The sequence below is a fragment of the Heliangelus exortis genome, chromosome 2, assembly GCF_036169615.1.
Source record: "Heliangelus exortis chromosome 2, bHelExo1.hap1, whole genome shotgun sequence".
NCBI lineage: Eukaryota > Metazoa > Chordata > Aves > Apodiformes > Trochilidae > Heliangelus > Heliangelus exortis.
The window spans coordinates 23,147,671-23,170,411 of record NC_092423.1 but is presented as its reverse complement, the minus strand read 5'-3'; the positions used below and the strand labels follow the sequence as shown (position 1 = coordinate 23,170,411).

Below are 22,741 nucleotides of genomic sequence, written 5' to 3'. Positions count from 1 at the left end.
CTGGCGTCAAATAACAACTTTGGAGGATTCCCAGAATTTTATAGGTTATCTGTTATTGAAGACAAAAGCCACCCTGGAGGAATAATACATTCTCTTTATCTTAAACGCAAATATTTGAATAGTCACAGCATCTACAAGTGCTGGAGAGAATTTTAAATCAAGCCCTGAAACTTCACTTCAGAAACCCTGCCAGGGTGAACAGGGCAGTGCTGCTCCATCTCTACCCTGGTGCCTCAGGTGGGCTCATCACAGCCCCTGAGCAAGGCTCCTTTGCATGGGCTGGCTGGAAGAGAAATATTAGTATTTCCCTGCAGTTCAGTCTTCCAGCCTTTCTGGGTGACAGATAACCTGGTAGGTGGGAAACCTACTTCACCTACTTCACCTTCTATTGATTTCTGTGATTTGCAACCAGTCATCCAATAGAAATCGGAGCACGGGAAATAAAACCCAAGTAAGTTCTGAAGGTCCAATCCCTAAAACTCCAGCACCCCAACTGCCCACCAGCTGCACCCTTCTATCCACCAAAAGCTTCCTTAGAATGTCCACTTCAGAGCCACATTGCTAGGAAAAGCAATAAATCATCTTTTTATTTCCAGTATACTGGCAATTAATTGTAAGGGTAATCCCATTTTCTTTCACTTATATTTCAGCCATTAATTGGATAAATTCCCTCCATACATGAACATCAATGATGATTCTGTTTGTATTATGCATCATTTGCTTTCTTCTTTCTACTGCAAGGACCAGGACAACTGGTGGCCTGGTACAACCTGCTGCATTATTAGGTTTCTCCTTCAAAAACCAATTGCTTTCATCTACCTAAAATTCAATGTAAGAAGGGATTTCTACAGAATCCTGGAAACCTTACAGAATCACTCGTGCAGTAGTCTTTTGGCATCTGTTTTCCCCCACGCACATGCTACAGGCACAGAGAAATGTGTCTACTCTACCAAATCTTCATTCAGACAGTAAAAAGAAAAGGGTTTTCTGTTCAGATCTTTCAAGTATTTGCCCTTTTAAAACTAAGAGTCCTTCTCATAAAAGAAAGTAAATACTATGATACCAACTGGGAAAGCATCTTATTAAGTTAGAGTACATTGTTCCTCACTTAAGAAAAAAAAAAAGGAGAAAAAAAAAAAAAAGGAGCAGTAGAGGAAAGGCAGCATCAGCTGCTCTACTGCTCTTGGGACTTAATGCACATTGAATTAAATAGCAGTCTGGAAAACTGACTGCTGCAGGGACTGCTATTTCCCTTTTGGTGGGCAGGTGTCTGCTCCAGTGCTTGTGTGCTCAACTGACATAGAAGACGACAACATGAATGTAAGTTTCAGGAAAGCATTAAAAAACAGAGAACCAGCTGGATGAAAGAAGTTTACTAAGAGTGTAAACTGGTATCATGGACATCAACAGAGTCTTCTTGTTCATACTGTATTTCAAGACAGAAGGCAAAGTGCCTTCCCAAGTGGAAAAGTGGCTGCAGATACAGCGTGCCACACCCTGACACCAGGGTCTTAACTATGGTTACCACCTTGATCTCACAAATTTTATACGCTAAAGGTAAATTCAAGATACAATTACATATTGGCAATAACATAAAATTATGTCAAAACAAGGTAGGAAGACAAGAAACAAACCAACCAACACACCTTTTGCAATCCTTTCTCTGCTATATCAGAGCATGAGGACGTCTCACATGGAAGCTGGAGACACTGGGAATGCAGTAGAGACATCCAAGTAATTGCAAATATCTCTCACATACATTCTGATCCCAGATGGACCTGGCTAGACCAGCTCTGCTTTGAGCTACTTTTTAACAACTCTTTTCAGCCATACATACATACTCTTTTCTTTCCAACATACATAAATCACCACAAATAATCCCCTGCTGACACAACATACAATATTTCAGTCTAAGTCTGAAATCCCATTAATTTCTGCTTCAGTTTACACACACTTCCACCACTTTACCCACACCTATATGTACAAATAATCTATTAGTATTCATCTGTTCATAACACCTGCACAAAAGCAATAGAAATCAATTTTCCACAATGAATAAAGCAAAAATTTGCAAAGTCCAGAAATAATGGGGTTTATCCAAACTTTTCTTTCTTTGTCCAATAAACATATATCATGATAACTTTTTATATGTGTAATGTGATCACATACTTTTTTCTCCTTGTAGGATTAGACATACTCACTGAACAGAACAGGAGGTACTTGATTACAGAACAGCTGTGCTGGGTTTATGTGGGGTTTTTTTTTCCTGTTCTCACACAGCTTGCAGTCTCTGGCTTATTTAGTATTTTGAAGGCAAAAATATTAATCTCACAGGCTTTCCTGCCCTGCTTATTGCTACATAATTCACATGCTTCCCAAACATAAAATAACTTCACAGCAATCCAGGGGAGATGTGGCATTATTCCCTTCATATCATGTATGGAATTTAAGCAAAGAGAAAAAAGATGTAAGTATTACTGATTCAGGCAACTCTATTAAAATGCTTTGGATTTGACTTCTCAGAGTATTTGGTACCACTTTGCCTTCTGTGTTTTGGCTGACTTCAGTTACAGCTATGAGCATACAATGCTTTTGCAAGGGAGACTGAGAATCTCATGCTGAGTAGCAGAAGTCAGTCATCTGGATTGGGATGAGAGCAGCCTGAGATGCTGCTGAAGATCCCCACCAAAGCAGGGATGGAACCCAGTTCTCCACAGCAGTACTACCTGCCTTACATTGAAACAATACAGTGAATGAGGCAGGAACCCCAAAGACACCCTAGTTCCAACATCCATGAAAAAACAAGTTCAACAGCTACCACAATCCCCCTCCACACAGTCCTCTTCAGAGCTACACAACAGGCTCTTCCACAAGGATAGCAAAAGGAGATTGCATAAACCATTTTGACCTTGGCATCGTCTAATTTTTAAAGAACTTGAATTTGCCACCTCACTAACACATTTACACATATGTGCAAAATCTGTTACGCTTTCAGTAAACAATCTGATCTCTCCTATCACTACTGTCCCCTCTGGAAACAATTTCACATCCTCCAGGGATGCAGTCAACAATATTTGAAGTGAAGGGATAAAGCTGAGACTTTGAGACGAGAGGGGAAATCTTCAAAGTTCTTAAGCACAAAGGAAAATTTTTCTGAAGCCTAGTAGAGGACCAAATTTGGGGCAATTTTCAAAATAATAGCTCAATGCCACCCACAGCACAAAGACTACTCATTCTCCAATTTCCTGCTGTGACGCTTGAATACTTACAAAAGAGTCCTCCAGTTACAGGTTTAAGATATACTGGTCATTTTGGCTGAAAAAAAAAAAATATATACAACCTGAGGCAAACTTTGGCAGCTTATTTCTTCAAATAATTTTATTTTACTAAATCACGCCAAAAGATTACTACTGCACAGCTGTGACTGACTTCAGGGTTCTAGGGCACACAGCTACACATCCTTAGCAAGGATTTGTCAAACCTTTATATTACTTCATGTCTGCAGGTTAAAACACCAACATTTTCTTCAGTGCACATTTCAACTAGACCTCCACTAGGAAATCCCTGATCCTTCCTCTGGTTGATGGCATGAGTTCTGGTCAGACCACAGACCACACAATGCCTCCTAGGACAGGGAATAGTACAGGTTCAGCTATTCTAGTTCAACTCCTGTTTCCAAAAGGTATTAGGAAAAAAATTCGGCTAACGCCCTTGTTTCAGATTTCAATGAATTTCAATTATTTTCTTCCTTTTGATGGAGGCAAGTACCACAATTCCTACAGGTACCTGAAAATGAGGAAGTGATTAAGTTACTTACCCAGCATAACTACTCAGAGGCTAAATAGAAATAAAATTTAAAAACAGGTATACAAGGATTAAGAAAATCAAGTTTGGGTCAAGGAAAAAGAGAAAAAAAAAAAAAAGGTAAAAAAATAAAAAGGAAAATGCAAGCTTGCTCAGACACTGCAACATTTTTCACTCTTCTCCCTCTCACCATCCACTATCATGACAATACCACTAAATGTTTCATTCACCTCATGAAACACTGTCTCCAGGCTCACATGAAGAAATGAATTGGGGTTCTGTGTTAGGCTTGTGGCAGTATTTCAGTGTGTGAAGGTCATTTCCATTCAGCAAGACTCTGGTTTATGTTAGTAGACACACGCATGTTTATGTTTCTGAGCATATTGTATATAAGCATCTGCTGAAGGGAGAAGAATCCAGGCTGATATTTACTCAGCTGAACCAAGGTTTATATACATTGTATCCTACTTCTGGAAGAGAGAGTATGCAAACAGAAAAAAATGAGACAGATGATGCTGGTTCAGACTCCTCCCTTCTCCCCTTGAATAAGGAATTCTAATTATGAACAGATACGTAAACCACAAGCTAAAAATGTCCTCAGATCCTCAGCACTTAGCTTTAACATCAACTATTTTGCTCAACTCTCTTGCTCAGAAATCAAAGGCTGTGCTACCAGACACAAATGTGTCCAGACAAAGGGCAGGATGTCTTCTTTCAAAGGCATGGACAGTGACATAAAATGAGCTCTACTTTGCCAGCCCTTTTCCATAATAATAACGTGACTGTCATTCTCTTCTAATTAAATTAGTCACTTCTACTTCCTATGCAATACATTCTTTCTCCCTCCTCTTCCTCAGTCATGATAAATCTCCATGTGACTTAGCTGTCCCATAATTCTGCCTAATTGGTTTCAGCTGTCATTTTTGAAGCTGAAATGCACAGAGAGCCTGGGGCTTGTGAATGGAGCAGGAAGCATTTCCAACCGCATTCCCATCATGTAAAACCAGCAATGTGAAAGAACCCTTCCATTAAAACAAAAAAGGGAGTATTTGGCTGCCGGCGATGCCATCAAGCAGCAGACAGATTGTGCTGCTCCACTGAGGCAGCGAGGCTGTTGTGAGCCATTCTTCTCTGTTCAAAGGAGAGCACAAATTATTTATGCCCTAGCAGTTTTACTGACTAAAATACTTTCCCTTTTGTCACCAACAAATTCTTAAACCGATAATATAATTTACCAATAAAAGCACAGGCAGTAGGAATATCTGAAGTGACAGGAGAACAAAGAAAAGTTAATTCTATTTAAATGGCATGGATCCTCCAGCTTAAGCACTCTGCAGATTACTGCACCATCGCTTCAACTGATTTCACGTTGCTGTTATTTTTAAAAGTGTCATAGACTCTCACTTTCAAGTATTTCTATGGTGTTAGCCTTGCTAACAAAAAATATCCTACAAGCTACCTAAGGGTGATACTCAAGCAACAAGCAGAAGGCAACAGCACCAGCTGGGCTGAGCAGCAGGGGAAAGATATATATTAGGGATTCAAGAAAGAAAAAAAACACCCCACAAGACACCTTTAATGAAAACATTTTCACTAACAGATGTTTCTAGTGCCTTGGATTTCTCTCACTGTCAACGAAGAAAAATATACTTCAAAACACATGAACAGTACTATATAGAAAAAAAGGTTGGGTGGTGAGGAAATACATAATACATACACAAACCTACCTGAAAATCCCAGAGAAAAAAGGGAATGTAAAGTTCTTGAGTTTTGGTTGCTCCTAGAAAATGTATATTTATTTATTGACACAAAGGCTGCATTCATTTCACTGAGAACAATCTGGTTTCTAACTGATGAGTGAGACACACACTGCTACAGAAAGAATTGCTGAATGAATTAAAGAGTTCTCAAAAAAAATCCAGTTTTCAAAAGATGCCAGTTTGTACTCTTCCTTATTCTCTGGCCACCTTAGCCACCACATCAGCCTTGTTTTTGTAGTAAATCATGTTGAAGATGCAGTAAACAATAGAGTGAGATTATTTTAGCAAAAGAATGGCATCTCAAAATCAGAAGCAATTCCTTTTCAGTGTGATCAAAAACCTAGCAGTATACCATGAGCTTGTGTAAACTGTGATGGACTTCCAGTCCCCAGAGTCAACAGGGCTAGGACCATTTTCACAAGCTGAGCAATTTGTAATACACGCACCCACACAGATGTGCTTGTGCACTTGTTCTTAATTTTGTTAAGTCATTAGCTTTCCACACCACTGACAATTATATCCACTATATCCACATATACAAAAATAAAGTAAATTTTGAAGATGCAAAATTTTTCATTAGAGCACGGCAGATACCTCATAGTGGGAGGATTGACTCCTGGACCACACAGGCAGAACACATCTGTGGCAGGGAGGCTGACAATCAACAGACATAATACATTAAGCATCCACAGTAATTGTGGCACAGTGATGGCCACGGATAGTACAGACATATCTACATAAGATAGCAGGCACAAGAGCCTTTGCTGTGGTGGTGTGCTGGGCTACAAAAATAAAGGCCATCTTCAGGGCAGGAAAAAAGTAGTGCAAACATTTTTTCTAAAGCTTCAGCATCCTCTCTTCACACTGGCTGAGTGACTTTTTTGCCATGCCTCCTAATCCTAACTGTCCATGCATGATCACAAGAATAATAAAAATTTTATAGGGAAAAATGCAGTTCAGACTGCAAGGCATACAAAAGAAAAATGATGCTTCCATGGATTTACTCGAAGTAGCAAAACAAGAAAAAATGAAAAGGCCTTTTTGCTTTTCAAGTGTTAGCTCTCTTCATTATTCAAGCTTGATTTTTGATTTCTCTCATTCACTATTCTTAATTATCTTTCTATATAATAAAACTACAAACATATAATAAAATACCTTCAATTACTGGTCTCTTAATTCTAAGTCCAGGATGATGATAATTATTATTTATTATTTATTATTATTTTGTCATAATTGCTCATCCCCAGTTTCTGTTTTTAGAGATTTCATAAACGAATTTGTTATCAGTATGATAAGATTAGTACAAAGCTGCATATTGCTACTTCAGAGAGGAAAAAAAAATATTTATAATTTAGAAGTATGACAGTTGTAACTCTCCAAAGAATAATTTTTTGCGTTGGTGTTTTGTTTTGTTCGGGTTTTTCAATCTGTACTGAATAAATCAGAGGTTCTCATTTTAAGAGGAATTAAACAGCAATTGTAACCCCCATTATTAAAGAGCCTGATAAAAAAGCTTAATTAGATTGGACATTCCCTAGTGCATGCTGAGATACTTCCACCTCAGAGGGACTTAGATAATGCCAGTTTATTACTGAAATTAAAAGATAAGGAATATGTGGAATGCCACTATAATATTAGTTATTAGAGCTGTCCAGGAACCTAAAACATATAAGTAATCAATTACTAAAAAATAAACACTAAAAATAGAAACTTTTTAAAACGAATATATAACTTACATAACTATTTTTTCTTCAATTCCTGATACAGGAAAGTAACAGCATATTAACTTCACTGAAAGACTAAGTGTATTCATATTTAACAGATAAAAATAAAGATACAAAAAAATAAACATAGAAATTATCTCAAAAAGAAAAATATCAATTTATCTATATCTACTACCAATGACATGTCATTCTGCTGATTTTTGTCTAATCCATTCTAAAGACTCCCATATCATCCTTTTTCCCCCCATCCCTAAACAGCCCTACTCGGACTTTTTCTTTATTCTATGTTTCCTCACTCTTGTGTTTTCCCCCCTCAGGTCTCCAGTTGATTCACATTTTCCTTGTGTGTACAAATTCACTATTTCAGGTGGTGGACTTACTTGTATTGAGTAGTGTTACCATTGGCATCTTACTATGTGTATGTGTTTTTGATGGACTCCAATGATGTTTGAAATTTTTATCTGCAATTCAGAAAAGAACTATTTGAGATCTGTCAATAGACAGAAGATCTCATGTGATTTCCAGTGTTCCATCTGTCAGCTCAACTCTGGATGTATTTTATGTTTTGGTTTTGTTGTGGTCCTTTTTAAGTACTTTCACTGAATACACTTATTAATACTTAATAAAAGGAAGACTAAATAATAGATGCTAACTATTCAACGGTGCAAAGCACAGTGCCAATCTAAACAGTATATGGTAATGTTATAAAAAATATTAGTAAATCGTATAAAGAAGAGACATTCAGGTACACACAACCTCCTAATCTGTTGCACTGTAAACCTTGATTAATCTTCTTAACATCTTAATATTCTTAACATCTATTCATCAGTATGCACCCTCTGTATAAAGTCTACACGACCTTTATGAGATCCTGCAAAGTCATGGCGAGGCAAACTGAGTAACATCTTCCCTCCTCCCTCTAGACCTGTGTAAACTTCTTAGCCTAGCAGGTATACTTTTAATTAAATACAACTTTTCATTCTATTTCCTGCTGTTTCCTATACATGTCACAGCCTTTACCTCAGAAAAGCACCAAGCAGTTCCCTTCTAAACCCCTGCTTCTCCAAGCTGACTTTGTTTGTATTTCCAACTGGTAACTTGGACATCAGCAGCTCCTGCCTCTGATCTGCTCATCACAACCTGAAAAACAAGGTTTTCCCAAGAGCAGTACTACTTTACTGCCTCTTCTCAATCGTATCTTTTTTCCTTTCTCTTTGCTTCCTCTCAGCCTTGTTCTGTTGCTTTTTGAACTGCAACTTAAATAGCACAACTGGGGCAAGCCTGGGGCACGAGGCAGGGGTTAAACCAAGAGGAGAACAGCTCCTTCTCCAGTCAAGGCAAATGAAAACCACCAAAGTCAACTGCTCCCATGCTGGGAGCCCTCAGTGGCTCCTCTCCTTCCCGGGCAGATAAAGCACAGCAAGATGATTCACAGCAAGCAGAGGTGTCAAGAGGGTGGCAGGAGGCATCTGGTTGTTGCAAAGCTTTGCTCGCTTTCATTCCTTGCTTACAGTGCACTGGACAAGCACCTCGAGCTCAGACAGAAAGAAAACTTCCCTTCATTTCAGTCTCATGTCAAAACAAGGTAATGCAGCCTCCTAATAACTTTCACTCTCAGTCAAAAATCAGAAGGCTCTTTCTTCATTCTTTTGCCAGATTCCTTAATTTCCTCTAGGTATTAAGCACTGCTAAATAATCCTAGTGATCCGAGTTCAAAAGCAGCTCTGGGACTCTACTGATTTTCCCTGCTCTCTCATCCACTAAAATAATGTAACTTTGTTTTCACAAATGAGCAATGCCATCCCACATTTAGTTTCAACACATTCCATAATAAGTAAATAAAATCAGAAAACCAATAATATTGTTTGATTCCAATCATCAAAAGTTATAATAAATTCAACACTTTCAATTGAAAAAATTTTGATCCTTTTAAGAAATGTGTTGACGATCTCCTTGCATAATACTTTTCCAAGATGTCCCAAAACCAACTCAAAATTTCAGGTTTTGAAACTTCAGATCTGTGAATCTTTATTCTGATAAACATATATATCTCAGTTTCCAATGACCATTATAATGAGAAACTATTTTTTCTTACAGGAAATTGGAGGAAAATGTAATTGATGAACTTTGTTAAGCAAACTCATTGTATAACAACCTATTTTAGCTGCTGTAATCAAGCAATGAAAATTAAACTTTCTTCTTTAATGGAAAGTAATTTTTATGAAGAAAAAACATATACAAAAATTAAAATAGGCAAGGTAATTGAAAATGCTTAGTTTTAAATTACACTATTAGATCAGTCGGAGCTTTTTCACTGTTGAAACAAAAATAATATTACTCATTACTCATACTTCCAATTATAAATGTTCTTGTTTTAAATCTAGTTCATAAATATTGAAAACACAACGTAAATTATTGCTATACAAGCTCACTTTTATATGCCAAGAATAGAACAAGTTGCTGGTTCATTTATTGATAATAATACACGTACATAATTACGCATAATACTAAAACTCTCATTATTATTCTATCAAGCCTGTAGCAGTATATATTGGTTAGGATTGCCTTTCAGCAATTTAGTGTTTCTAAATACAGTCATCTTCCTTTTAAATAAAAAAGTGAAGAAACCAAATGGAAGCAGCTACCGATAATTTTAGAACTAACAGATGTGAACTCATCTTCAAAGAACTCTCAATATGTCTGAGATCTCACCTGTAAAATTCATCATTTCCTTGGGCAAAATTGGCTATATCAGTGGCATTTGCACTACAGCTGGCATACACAAAAGGGTTTATAAACTAAGACCTAAACAGCCTGGAGAGGTGGGGAACAAAACTTACTTGAACAGTCATACTCCTCCATTGAACTATAAAGCTGAACTGGCCTTTTTTCTTTCGGAAGTCATGGCAGTCTCAAATACTATAGGCAAAATGTGTCAGAATTTCAGAGTTTTTTCCCATATCTCATTTGGCACTTCCTAGTTAACTCTACAGAAACCACTTTTGCTATCATTCATACATGACAGACTATCAGTCCTCCAGTTTTGTAGAGGTGATTCCAAGCATTTCATCCTCAAAACTCGGTTAACAAGCAATGACTCTCAGTCATCCAGTGATAAAATTGAGCTCTCAAGTCCCTTTTTCATGTTCTTGAATGACCAACAATAAGCATAGCTGATGTAAGAGCTAGAAAAGCATACTAAGAAATTATGCCCTACTAACAAGGTACTGTATATACTAAACTATTTCAATTAAATTCTTTCATTAAAAGGAGCAAGCTCACCATCTCTTCTTCCACAAATGCACAGCTTCATGTTCACCACAAAATGTTTATACGGAGAATGAACTTATACTCTTCAACAGTTAGAATTTTTAAAGACCGACTGTTCTTGTTTCTGGTGATCACCAGGGTTAAAGTTAAAAAGCTCTGTCATGTTTCAATCTGACAGACTTCCATAAAAAAAAAAAAATCCTAATTTGAGATAGACAGAGAATGTAATCACTGCCATGTTTCCCTTCAGAGAATATTCTACTTTCAGCTTTTAACTTATTACTGCAATGCATTTTGCAATGAAAGGTGCTGCATGAAATTAGATTTTATTGTATGCTTTCAGGGTCAGCACTGAAACCAAACACCTCTGATAACCTCAAACATTTCATCAGTATTAATTTCCCAATGGGATCATCACCAACCCAGCAAGACAAAGCTTTCACTCTCTGAGAACTCCTGGATCACTAATTGTTCATCCCTAATTTAATCATGTTATCTCACTCGTATGGTTTTTATTGTGCTTGAAATGGCCAGTAATGATTAATGGCAATAGTATATCAGTTCCATTATGTCACTTTATGAAATAAATCAAAGTCAACTGTTTTTAGTTTTGTTAGGCCTCAGTCACTCAAATACATATGCCACTGTGTAATTTTAATCACAGGAGTATTTCTACTGATTTCAGTAGAAATCACTCTCATTATTGAGCTAAATCATGTACAGGTGTTTAAAAAAAAAAACAAAAAAAAGCCCCACAAAAACATACATTACAGATCTACATCATGGTAACACCAATTACACAGCTAGATTGCATAGTAAACCAGACAAAAAATGTAGATTTAACTATGGAACCTTAGTTTCTGCCTCTGCTCATTAATGTTATGCCCTGAATGAGACCTCTTTCACAAAAGGAACAAAAAAGGCCATTGCTATCCCACAATTCAAAAAATTGTGGGATACACACTCACAAGAATTCAATCCAGGTTACACGGGCACTCAAGCTCCAAGTGTTATCAGAGGGCAGTAGCTACCTGATCAGCCCATAACTTTACATTACCCAACAATGAAAACAGACTTTTTAAGAAATTCTGTCATCTCAAGGCACAGGCACAAGTTACAGCATCATTAGGGCACAGTCCTTAGGCTGTCAGGAAAGAACAAAGCATCTTTACTCTTCTGGAACATCACCTTGAGAGACTGCCCACCAGCCAAAATGCTGCACTACTACTTGGATCAGTTGCTAGAAACCATTACTAAGTGAGATCCTGAAACTATTTCAACAGCTACCAAACACCATGGGAATATAAAGATGCAACAACCAGCAGGGCTGATCCCAACAGCATCCTGCTGGAAAAGAAACAGCTAAGTGAATCCAGAAGATAAAGTCACTGCATGAAGTTAGTCTGTGTCTGGGCTATACATGGAGAGTAACACAATATACAACATAGCTGGGAGCTAGAGTTTGTGAAGGCTGCTACTGGAGGTAAAATACAGAAATTTGACATTAGTATAATAGGCAAAACATCTATTTTAGGGAGGAATATATTCTGTATTTTTAATTTCTCAACCAGTTCTGATGAATACAGCTAAACACAGCGGCTGATAAGAGGGACTGCAAAAGGTGTTTATGCAAAGTTATGCAAAAAAGTCTGCACTGGTACATAAAATTAGCTATCAAGGTTTTTCCTATGTTAATTCAGTGTACAAGTCAGGAGTGGAAGAATCATGAATGTTAAGAAAAATAATTAAATTGTCATTAATGTTTCTACACCTGAGATAAAAAAATACACTGCATGCAACCCCTCTCTGGGCTCCTGGAGCTGAATACCCACATTACAACACTGTAGCAGTTCTATGGATAAACACAAGGCGAACACCTTATTCAGACAAGATCCCAAATTCACTATCTTGTAAAACTGAGTCTTAAGTAGGGATGCACTGTGAGTAAAACTAGTAATCATTCTGCTTAATAAACGCAATGTCTTACTGACTACAACACAGTAACAGACATTATGGTGAAAACCTAACCTTCTCTAAACTCATTTGTTTCTTTTAAATTACATTTTCTTGGACCCATCTGTGAAAGAGGAGAGGTTAATTATGATTGTACGTTGCATAATTCCACAGCTAAATACTGATGCAGTTAGACATAAATGCCATATGTTTCTCTTAGAAAACTAAAAAGATAAATTAGGAGTCCAAGTCCAAGACTTTGGAAAGTAACACTCTGAACACAATTAGACCATTACACTGTGTACTATGCAAATTAAAGTTTTAATTAGTAGGTAATACACTAGTCTTAGGAAAAAAAAAAAAAAAAAAAAAAAAAAAAAAAGTGCTCATAAAAAGACACTATGCACAAGCCACTTACAACAAAAGCCATTTAAACTTATTACATGCATTTGATGAAGGAACTATCTGTTAAGCATTTCAGTACTGTTATTCTTCCCTAAATTGTTCTCACCTATTTTAAATTTACCCAATCACATCAATAAAGAAAAATCTCTAACAAGCTGTAATTAGGAAGCAGAATAAGGAACCAGTTTGAAAAGTCAGCTGAACAGGATAAGGTCCTTCAAGAGCCCCAGTAACCACTTCTGCATCTCCAAGTCTGTTCTATCCCAGCCTTTCAGTTTTATCCCACTCCACTACAAAGCATCATTCTTTATAGTCTCCAATCTACTGAAGAAAGTAAAGGGGGGTTTTTTGCACAATCCATAGATGACCAATGGTGAAGAGAGCTCTTCCATAAAATTCAATACCCTCCAGAAGGCATCCAGAACGTTGGTTACTTTACTTACCACATATTCAAACACAAGTGTCAAGGTCTCCTTGGTGTGAATGATGTCATGAAGCAGCACAATGTTAGCATGTTTCAGTCCTTTCAAAAGAGAAGCTGAAAGGCAAAGCATATATGTTATCTTAAAAAAGGATCCAAATATTTTATCTTGATTGGCTTCTCTTTTAGTGACTTGGATGAATTTTTTGATACCTGAGTTTCCTAACCTGACAACCAATAGTTTTACTTCATTATCCTTTATGTCCACGAGTTCCACACAGTCAATGGCTTTGAATATTATGTCTTCCCATTCAGTGCTATTTTCTCCACCTTCTTGGTCAACCTCAACCCCACTTGAGGCAAAACTGAGCTGCGTCTGGAGATGCTGTCCTTACACAGCCTCCTCTGAGTGAACCACTCACTCACATCTGATCATTCAGACACAAAGTTTGCTTCTATACTCAAAGATAATTTCTGTCTCAGATATAAGTGTGTCTTTCCAAAACATCTTTCCTATCCAACATGAGACACTTTTTAAGCAAAATGCAACATGTTTTCTAAGAAAAATGGTTTAAGAAATAATTCTCCTCTCAAATGTAACACAGGTTTCATGGAATCATTTTTATCTTATGAGAATAAATACATGGTATTTTCTCACCATATTATTTTAAATGGCACTAGCTCACATTTTTGGACTGCTGTCAAATAAAGACTTAGATAGTGGACTTTCAGGTGATGTCCTTCATTAAATTGCTTTTACACTATAATATATATTTAATGTTTAACCATGGCACATATTTAATGTTCCACAAGACATGACATATTTTAGAAACATATGCTGCCAAGTCATTCTGTCATTGGTGTCTTGTCATCTCATGCATACCTCTGATCAGAACTATCAGTCACCACAGCAAAGTAAGTAACAGATACAAGGATATGCAAATAAATGGCATATTTCTGTCCTGAATAACATGGAATTCTCTTCTATTATCCTTCTTATTTTGCCAAAGAAAGTCATGAAACCTCACTCCACCAGTGTGCAAAATAGAAGCTAGGGAGCTTCCATGGTTTACTCCTTGCTGTCCTACTGAAGGTGCTCTATCACACTGAGGTAACTCCAGGGGTCATATGGCTTTGAATTATGGTAAATACATATAATCTCTCAGACTGGATTTTAAAAGATCAATATGACAAGCTGACCACTCTAGGAAGCAACACGAGAGCAATATGGTATCTGGCTGAATCAGTGTTCCTCTGCAAACATGCTCAGCAGCAAAACTTCTGAGTTCACGCTAGGCAGAAGGGAGATAGCAAAGGGGAAAATACCAGCCAGCAGCTTCAAAGAGAGTGTATCACAGATATAACAGGATTGCAGGCCTGCAAGCAATGCTTGTGAAGGAGGTAACCCTTCAGCCTGACTGAAGAGGTAAAAAGAAAGGTACCAAAAGACCTTGCTTTGGTCTGCTCTCCACAACTCAACAAGCGAGGCAGCACAGAGGGATCTCTCCTGTGCTCTGAGTATGATGCCACTGGGCTGTATATGAGCTACTGCAATTATAGTAATCCTTTTTGAACATTCGATTAGTGGACCTTCAATAACTTCTAACATTCCACAGATTAAGTAGATCTTTTTTTTTCTCAAAGGGAGAGCTGTGCATAATTTTCATAGGATCCTCACCTTATAATCTGGAGAAAATGCTGGAGTAAAAAGCAGAGATACTTGTAAAAGGACAACAATGAAGAATTGCTACCAAAAACGGTAAGGATACAAACAGCAGATAGTAGAACGGCTCTGAACAAGTACTTTTCAGCAGAAGAGAGAACTCAGGGTAAGAAGGAACTCTGAGAAGAGTTGACCTGCAGTAACTGAGCTTTTACCTGCTCTTCCCTCAGACCTTGTCAAATGACCATACCTGCAGAGAGATTGAGAACACAAAACTGCCTCATAGCAGAGCCTGTGTTGAACTGTAATAGTATTTATGATCTCTCAGCTTTTGCTGTTCAATTCATCACCTAAGGTCCTCTAGTTGGCCATTACTTTGTTGCTAAAATCTGTATATTGGTCATTAAAGTGGAAAAAGTATACTGAAAGCATCTTACTTAAAAGTCTTTGCCAATACTGTCTTTCCTTTTCAGTTCCCACTCCACTCTTATTTATCTTCTCTAATATTCAGCTCTCCCCTTTTACAGCTTCAGTATTCGCTATCTGCCATATATTACAAGAGCTATAAAACATCACCTGTAGGGTGAGATTTCTGTGTTTTTCATTACTCCAAGTGAAAAACAGTAAATAATAAAGCACAGGCAGCAAAAACATCTTAATTGCAGTAATTTTATACTGTGGAAATAAAACCAAATCCACTATTATTTTATATTGTGAGAAACCATGCATAACCGGTGAAATTAAAAGAATTGGCCTGTATGGTCTACTAAAGAACCCTTACGGGTAAGATTGCCTCTCTGTAAAAACTGTTCTGTTGCTTTAAAAAAAAAAAAGTAAAAAAATAAATTAAAAAGAGAAAAAAAAAGTTGTCTGAAATAGGAAAGATGCTTCTTCCTCTATGGAATAATATAAAACAAAATGAAATATGAAATGATGGTGCTCGGTGTGGTTTTATTTTCCAGAAACATCCCCTTTCAGAACAAACAACCAATACACTTCCTCTTTTGAGCAACTTTTTGCTCAAAGGGGATAGAACTCTGGATGAACTCCACTAATTCAAAGACAAAACCCAGAAATTCACATCCAAAAGAATGAAAAAGGGTCCAGGGAATCTATCAGCATCAGCCCAAAACAAGTCTGACTTCACCTTTGAAGCTGCCAATGCAGCTGCTACAGGAGCTCAGCAAGAAGTCAGGTGCTGCTGTGCCTGGTGTTACTTCTAGAACAAAATAATTCTCCCAGAGAACGCCATCTCCATCCAGTGATTATCACCTGCAGATTTCATACAGAGTTGTTTTCTTTCAAGATAAAAGGACTAAAATACTGTTGAAAAAGACTGCAACAACTCACAAAAGTGGGACCAACTAGTACTGGGTGTATCCTTAGCATTCATTTTTAAAAACAAAATTATATAACCCTGCTTCAAAACTGCTGTCATTCTTCTTTTACCCTTGGTTTTAAATGTAAGATAAATAGACACAGCACATTTAATTCATTTCCCCAAAGAGTTCTGAGGAGACACAGCAGAAAATAATGTTAAAATGCTTTTTTTTAAAAAAAACACTTTGGACAAATTATTATATGTGTTTGTTTGCACATTCTCTTACAGAAAATTCTAGAAGTAAAAAATGGGGCAGAGGAACTGGTAACATACTTCAATAATTAACAGCATCAAAGATGATAATTTCTATGACTTGTACATAAGTTCATGACCTGAGCCACTGAAAGTACCAACACTCAGCACTTCTCCATCAAAGGCTAATAACCATATTTGCATACCTAAAGGAAACACATTGTATTTGCTTGAATAACCATCACACACTTTCCCTCCAACAAGGGGATGCTCTCATCTATTATGAGCTCTTGGCAAGCTGCCCTACTGCTTGTCTTGGTCAAGGAGCTTTTTGCTGTTCCCAGATGAGCTGGGTTCCAAAGTATGCACTCACTCCACAAACAATCCAAGCCAGATGGACTGCAGCCAACTCCTACCCAAAACCTGAGCAGCATCAGTAAATCAGTGCTTTGCTCCCTACAGGGTTTACAACATCAGCTCAAGCTTGACACTCCATCAACATACTCTTGTGACTTTTAGATCAGTCTTGATTTACCTGTAGAAGACTTGGAGTGTTTTGAAACAGGCTATTCCAGCATGCCCATAAACCAACAATTCACAGCTGCATGTCAAAATCAACAAAAGTAACCACTGCTGTCAGCTCCCAGGCCACATGCAGGAAGAAGAATTTTCACTAGCAGCACTAGCAAAGATGGCACTTTTGGACATGGCAAGCACATTAAACTTACATTATGGTCTTCGAATCACCTTCCCCAACTGATTCAGTCTTGCAATTCCTTACTATTATCTTGTTCTCACTGTGTAAAATCACAAACATCCACTGTGGCTCTAGACAGTAGAATCACCTATGACTTCCAAACTCCTCTTGTATTCGAACGACCTGGAGGTTTTACTCAGCCATAGCAGAAGACCTCAATCTCCTATGGTACATATGCACTGTAATGTACAACTGATGCTGCTGATGCTCTTTTAGATTTCCTACTATATGCAAAGGCTGTGATATTCCTGCCATTTTTCTAAAAAACAGAGCTATGAAAATGCTTGCTTTGTTTTGTATATGGTAGTTGAGGTATCTTCAGCTACTCCCATACCCCAGTGCTTGCCATTTCCCATGCTCTTCCTCTCACGCAGGGTTCACCCTTTCTCACAGATGCCCTAGCAGGACATCTCTCTTCATCTTGGAAGTGTTTTACTCTGGAAGACAGCACATCATGACAGGTTGCACCTATCTCATATTGTAATGCAACTGTGCACCTTTGCTGCCTGTTTAGTTTCTGAGACACCAAAACATGCATATTCTAGTCAGTAACAGAAATTTGTGACAGCAAGTAATTCGGTGTACTTCAGAGCCAGACACCCTATCTGTGAGCTACGTGGCTTGTCACACTCTGCAGACACAACCGTGCTCTCTGACAGAGTGCCACCTCCTCTCATAAAGAGTTGGGTTTGGCCTCTTCACTCTGAGTTCTCTTGGAAAGGCATCTTTAGTGAAAGATGAAAGTAAAAACATTCATGGGATTTTTTTCCCCTCATTGTGTCTTCTGAACAAACATACTCAAATGTGGTTTATTGATGCACAAACTACAGAAGTTCTGCTTCCCGTCTCAGCAACTTATGTTTCCATCTACACATCTACAGCAATTTTTAAAATCTGGCCTCAAAGCACACTGTGCCTTATGCTTCTCATCTACTTCCCATACCCTGTGTGCAAAATGTCACTTACTGCCCTAGCACAGACAGGAATTCAGCACTGTGTTGGTTCTGCAGTAATAAATGTGCAGAAATTTCCTCCTCAGAAATGCAGCCCCCATATCTACTCTTCGCTATTTTCCAGTTCACCCATCTGAAATTATTTACTATGTGCAAACAGCTTTGCTTTCCCACAACTCTAATATGACAAAATTCAATTCAGTGAAAACCATACATCCTAGGTAAGACCACACTGACCCCAGGCTTCCCATCTTCTCACCACAGAACATATTCTGCAGAGTGATCACTATTTGTAATCCGAAGTAATTGATTTTAGAGCTGCACACCTATAAATGCAGAGAATCAGTCACCTTCCACCCTGATCTTAGTGGACACAATATAATAAAGATATATAGGTCACTGTTCAGCTTTAAAGGATTTCTAGGAGAAAGTTTTTTAATAAATTTCAAAAGAATCCATGAGCTATAGAAAGAAGAGAAAAAGCATCAAATCATTCCAATGGGCAATTATGTAGGCTTAGCTGAATGACATTCTTTACAGCCAATTCCAACCTCATGACAGTCTCTTCCATATTTAACAAATAGCCCTTATTCTAGTTTTCATTAAGTCAAAAAAAATGACAGTCAGGCATTAAGTAAGTGCACAGTGCCTCACATCCTTGCAAGAAAGCATTTGCTAGGCCTTCAAAATCAGGCTCCTTTGCTGGGGGGAATAACTACATGGATCACATGAACTGCATGTACCTCCTCAGGCTAAAATTCAGGCTGACACAAGTGCGTTGAAATTTTAACCATGTATTTTTTTTATTTTTGAAATTTTTACTTGCTGCTCCAACTTGCAAGAGTAGTGTTCATTAAAGAAGAAATACAGAAAAAGAGTGTGCGTAACTACACACAGCCACCTTTAGAGCTTCTTTTGGCTATAGCTGTAGTCCCCTAAGAAAAAGTCAAGTCACAGACCTGCTGAAACCCCTTTGCCTATTGAACTGAACAAAACATTTGAAAGACTGATCAAATAAGCTCTGAAAAGCACTACACTATATTATTCTAACAGATATAGAGGAGACTGCTGCCATATGAAATTAATGTCTCTTTCATTATGGTACACATTTATGCCTTGTGTATTGTTCCCAATACTCTACAGACAAAAATATAGATGGAGGTTTAAAAATAATGAGACATCATCCTATTAAAGCCAGACTCTCATGGAAAAAGACTATAATACACTACTCATATCTTGTAGCAGCCAGCCACATCTTGTCCTCACAGTCCATTTCAAAATTCAAGAGGAGAAAACTGTGAAAACCAAAAATATGTCAGCCTGTACAGAAAACAACTCTACGATGTAGGTAGCAGATGAAAACAAGAGTCCTTCTATAACTTTTTTATGCACACATGGCATTAAAATCAAAATCTGGAAATACAGAGGCTTTTAAAACAGGAATATATATTTTTCCAAAGCCATAAAAATCCTCTTATTTGTTCAAGCTAGAAGCATAGGACACTTCCTCTGGGTCAGACTGAGTATCAGCAGTGTGAAAGGAAGGAGGAATACTGAAAAGTAGAGATGTGAGGGGCTGTAATTCCCTGTAGAAGCTAAGATGGCTGGGGTAAGGAGAAAAAAAAACAAACAAGAGAGTACAGATAGCCTTCAGAGATGGAAAAATCATAGGAAATGGAAAGTGAGAGCATGTAGACAAGACAGAAAAGGGACAGGATGCAGCACGGGGGGTGGGCAAGCACTCACACTAGAAGGGAAGCAGACAAGAGCCTACGGACACTACCACATATTCTCTGAATATAGCTGCTCCTATTAGAACCAAAGATTCCCACAGATTCCCAGCCCACTGCTTTCAGCAGGGATCAATGAAAATGCCTGGCAGTTTTCCTCATTCCTCTCCAATTTCAGTCTACAGGCACAAGCAACATATGACAGCTACCAGCTAGCATTTCAGTTCAAGCAGGACACATCCATATGAGAGCTTGCAAACATGATGTAACACTAGAGTGCATATGCAACACTGGAAAATGGAATATGGATTTCCACTTGCTTTTTCAAATGCTTAGAAAATTACATAAACAAAACAAATTAAAATGAAGAATGCCATGCCAAGTGCTCAGAGCAAAGATGGACTCCAATTATAGTGCCTTCCACAACGCTAACACAGCTTCTCCAAGATACAGATTCGTGAAGTCACTACTATGAGATAAGCCAGAGTATGAGCTTCCAGTGCACAGCTGCTTCATATCTATCTTGCATTTACCTTGCACTTTGACAGCCTTTAAGTTTACAGCTTAACCTATCCTTCAGTGACCAACTTGTGTGCTTATTCCCAGCTCTTTCCCTCATTTTTTTTCACAGATATAAGAAGTGGTTGCCTACATTTTATTTTTATACAGGCACAGGTATGACCCTGACCCAGCTTTATTGTCCAGATTAAGTAGAAGGACCTTACCCATTTATTAGAGAAGCTGAAAAGTCCATCAGGATCAAGCCAGAAGATCAACCTGATCTCTACCCTTACCTCTACCCCTAGGTAAGCATCACAGTACGTCACCAAAACTGATATTATGATCATGTTCCCCATTTTCTGGACTTCTGATGGAATGTACACGTGGAATATACACTATTATTACAGAATACCAGGCAATACTGCACATGATATTACCCAATTCTATGCAATTACTTTGAAAGTCATCTCAGCAAGTGGGGTGCTGAGGAAGAAATATTTAAGTACTGAGAGTACAGTGACGACTGTTCTAGAAAATCTCCAAACCATCTGTGTTTTAATAACACACAGTAGGTGCATATAGCTAGAGCCACCCATCAAGAACACAGAACTAAATTAATCGTTCATCATCCATCACAGGCAGAGATCACACAGTGGGAGTGAACACAGAGCTGTTGTGTAATTAGGGAATTAACAGTACAAGTAGAGGGACCAAATCAAGTTTTCACAGATAAACTCAATTCTGAATACTTACAAATGACTGACTCTGCAACTGCAGTAAAGATCCTCTGCTACAAACATTATACCTATGATATTAACATTACACTGTCTAAATGAGGGACATTAACAACTGAGACTCATGCCCTAATGAGTCAGTGAGAACACAATACAACAAGAAATCACTTAACCATATATTAAGCAATGAATAATTTTTTTGTACACAGAAGACAGAAAGGCACCCTAGGAAAGCATTTAATTGCATTAACATGAAACTCAGTTGCCTACCAGCATATTTTAACCTCTACTTACAAAAGAGAAATTCTACAGAAATGATGTTTTCAAAAACAATTACTTTTCCTGTATTTCCCAGTAGGCCATTTCCTTCAGCAAAACTGGTGCACAAAAAGCAGACAGATTTGTCAGCATACACTTGAGGCAGCAGAAAAAGCAGTCTTGTGGCATACGTTTTACTATTTTGCAGAGGGAGTGAGACAGGAGCCTTTAAAGGATCATGTCAATTTTCTTCTTCTGGGTGGGTGAGGCTCAACATGCCTCTTCACCTACAGCTGGAAAATAATGCTGGAACAAACATGGCATGGACTTGTCTCTTGTGGAATGACTAAGAAGTTAAAGACAGGCAGTGTCAATAGAAAGCTAGCAAATATTTATTTTTACAAAACATTTTAGTAAACAAAATACAAAACGGTGAAAATAAGGCATGATGTTCTGTAACTGAAAAGAGAATGACCTGGAGTCGGTATGGGAAAAGAGTAAGGATTTAATTATGAACTATTAGACTTTTAAGAACTATTCTAATTCATAATTAGAATACAAAAATATCTAGAATATGTAAGAAACATTTCTGAGGACAGGTAATAGCCTTAATTCTGGCTAGACCTCTTTGATGCCTATTAAAAGATTTGTTTTAATTTTGTTTTTCCCATCCACAAATATGCTAAGCATGCAAATTACAAAATGACAAGATTCCCTCAAGTAACTTGTAAACTAATTTCCAACATGAAAAAAAAAAAAAAAAGCAATAAAGGGATGAATCATGCTGGCAGACATTACTTGTGAAACCAAGTGATAATTCAAGGGAAGGTTAATTTTTTTCCCAGACAACATCAAGTGAAAGAGACTGTACCAGAAACTGATCGTGGTGCTGTACCACTGACAGCAAAGCACTTTGGTGCCAACACTGCTGGTCATCCATTTGGCAATCACATCATCTGAAAATATGGTTTAAGCAACCTTAATTCACATCTAAAGGCTCTATCAGCTTACAAGGAACAGATATGCTGTCCCCTTCTGCCTTTGCTCTATGGTCTCTGGGTATTGTCTTGGCTCTCTGTCACTTAATTGACTTTTTTTTTTCTTTCTTTTTTTTTTTTTTCAGCATTCATCAACAGTATTAATTGAATTTAAGGTGCAAACAGTCAGGAGGAAACAGAAAACCAAAGAACAGGCTCATAGGATATTTGCTCTATTCACCCTGGAATACAACTGAA

General features: G+C 37.7%; 1 protein-coding gene across 2 annotated transcripts in view; it reads right to left on the bottom strand.

Moving 5' to 3' along the window:
• The window catches only part of CDK14 (cyclin dependent kinase 14), a 306,222-nt gene that overhangs the window by 168,118 nt on the left and 115,363 nt on the right, over positions 1-22,741 (bottom strand). For both annotated transcript variants that reach the window (XM_071735199.1, XM_071735201.1), the window contains one exon: positions 13,360-13,454. In XM_071735199.1, coding sequence (XP_071591300.1) covers positions 13,360-13,454 — 95 coding nt within the window. The remainder of the gene's footprint in view (positions 1-13,359; positions 13,455-22,741) is intronic.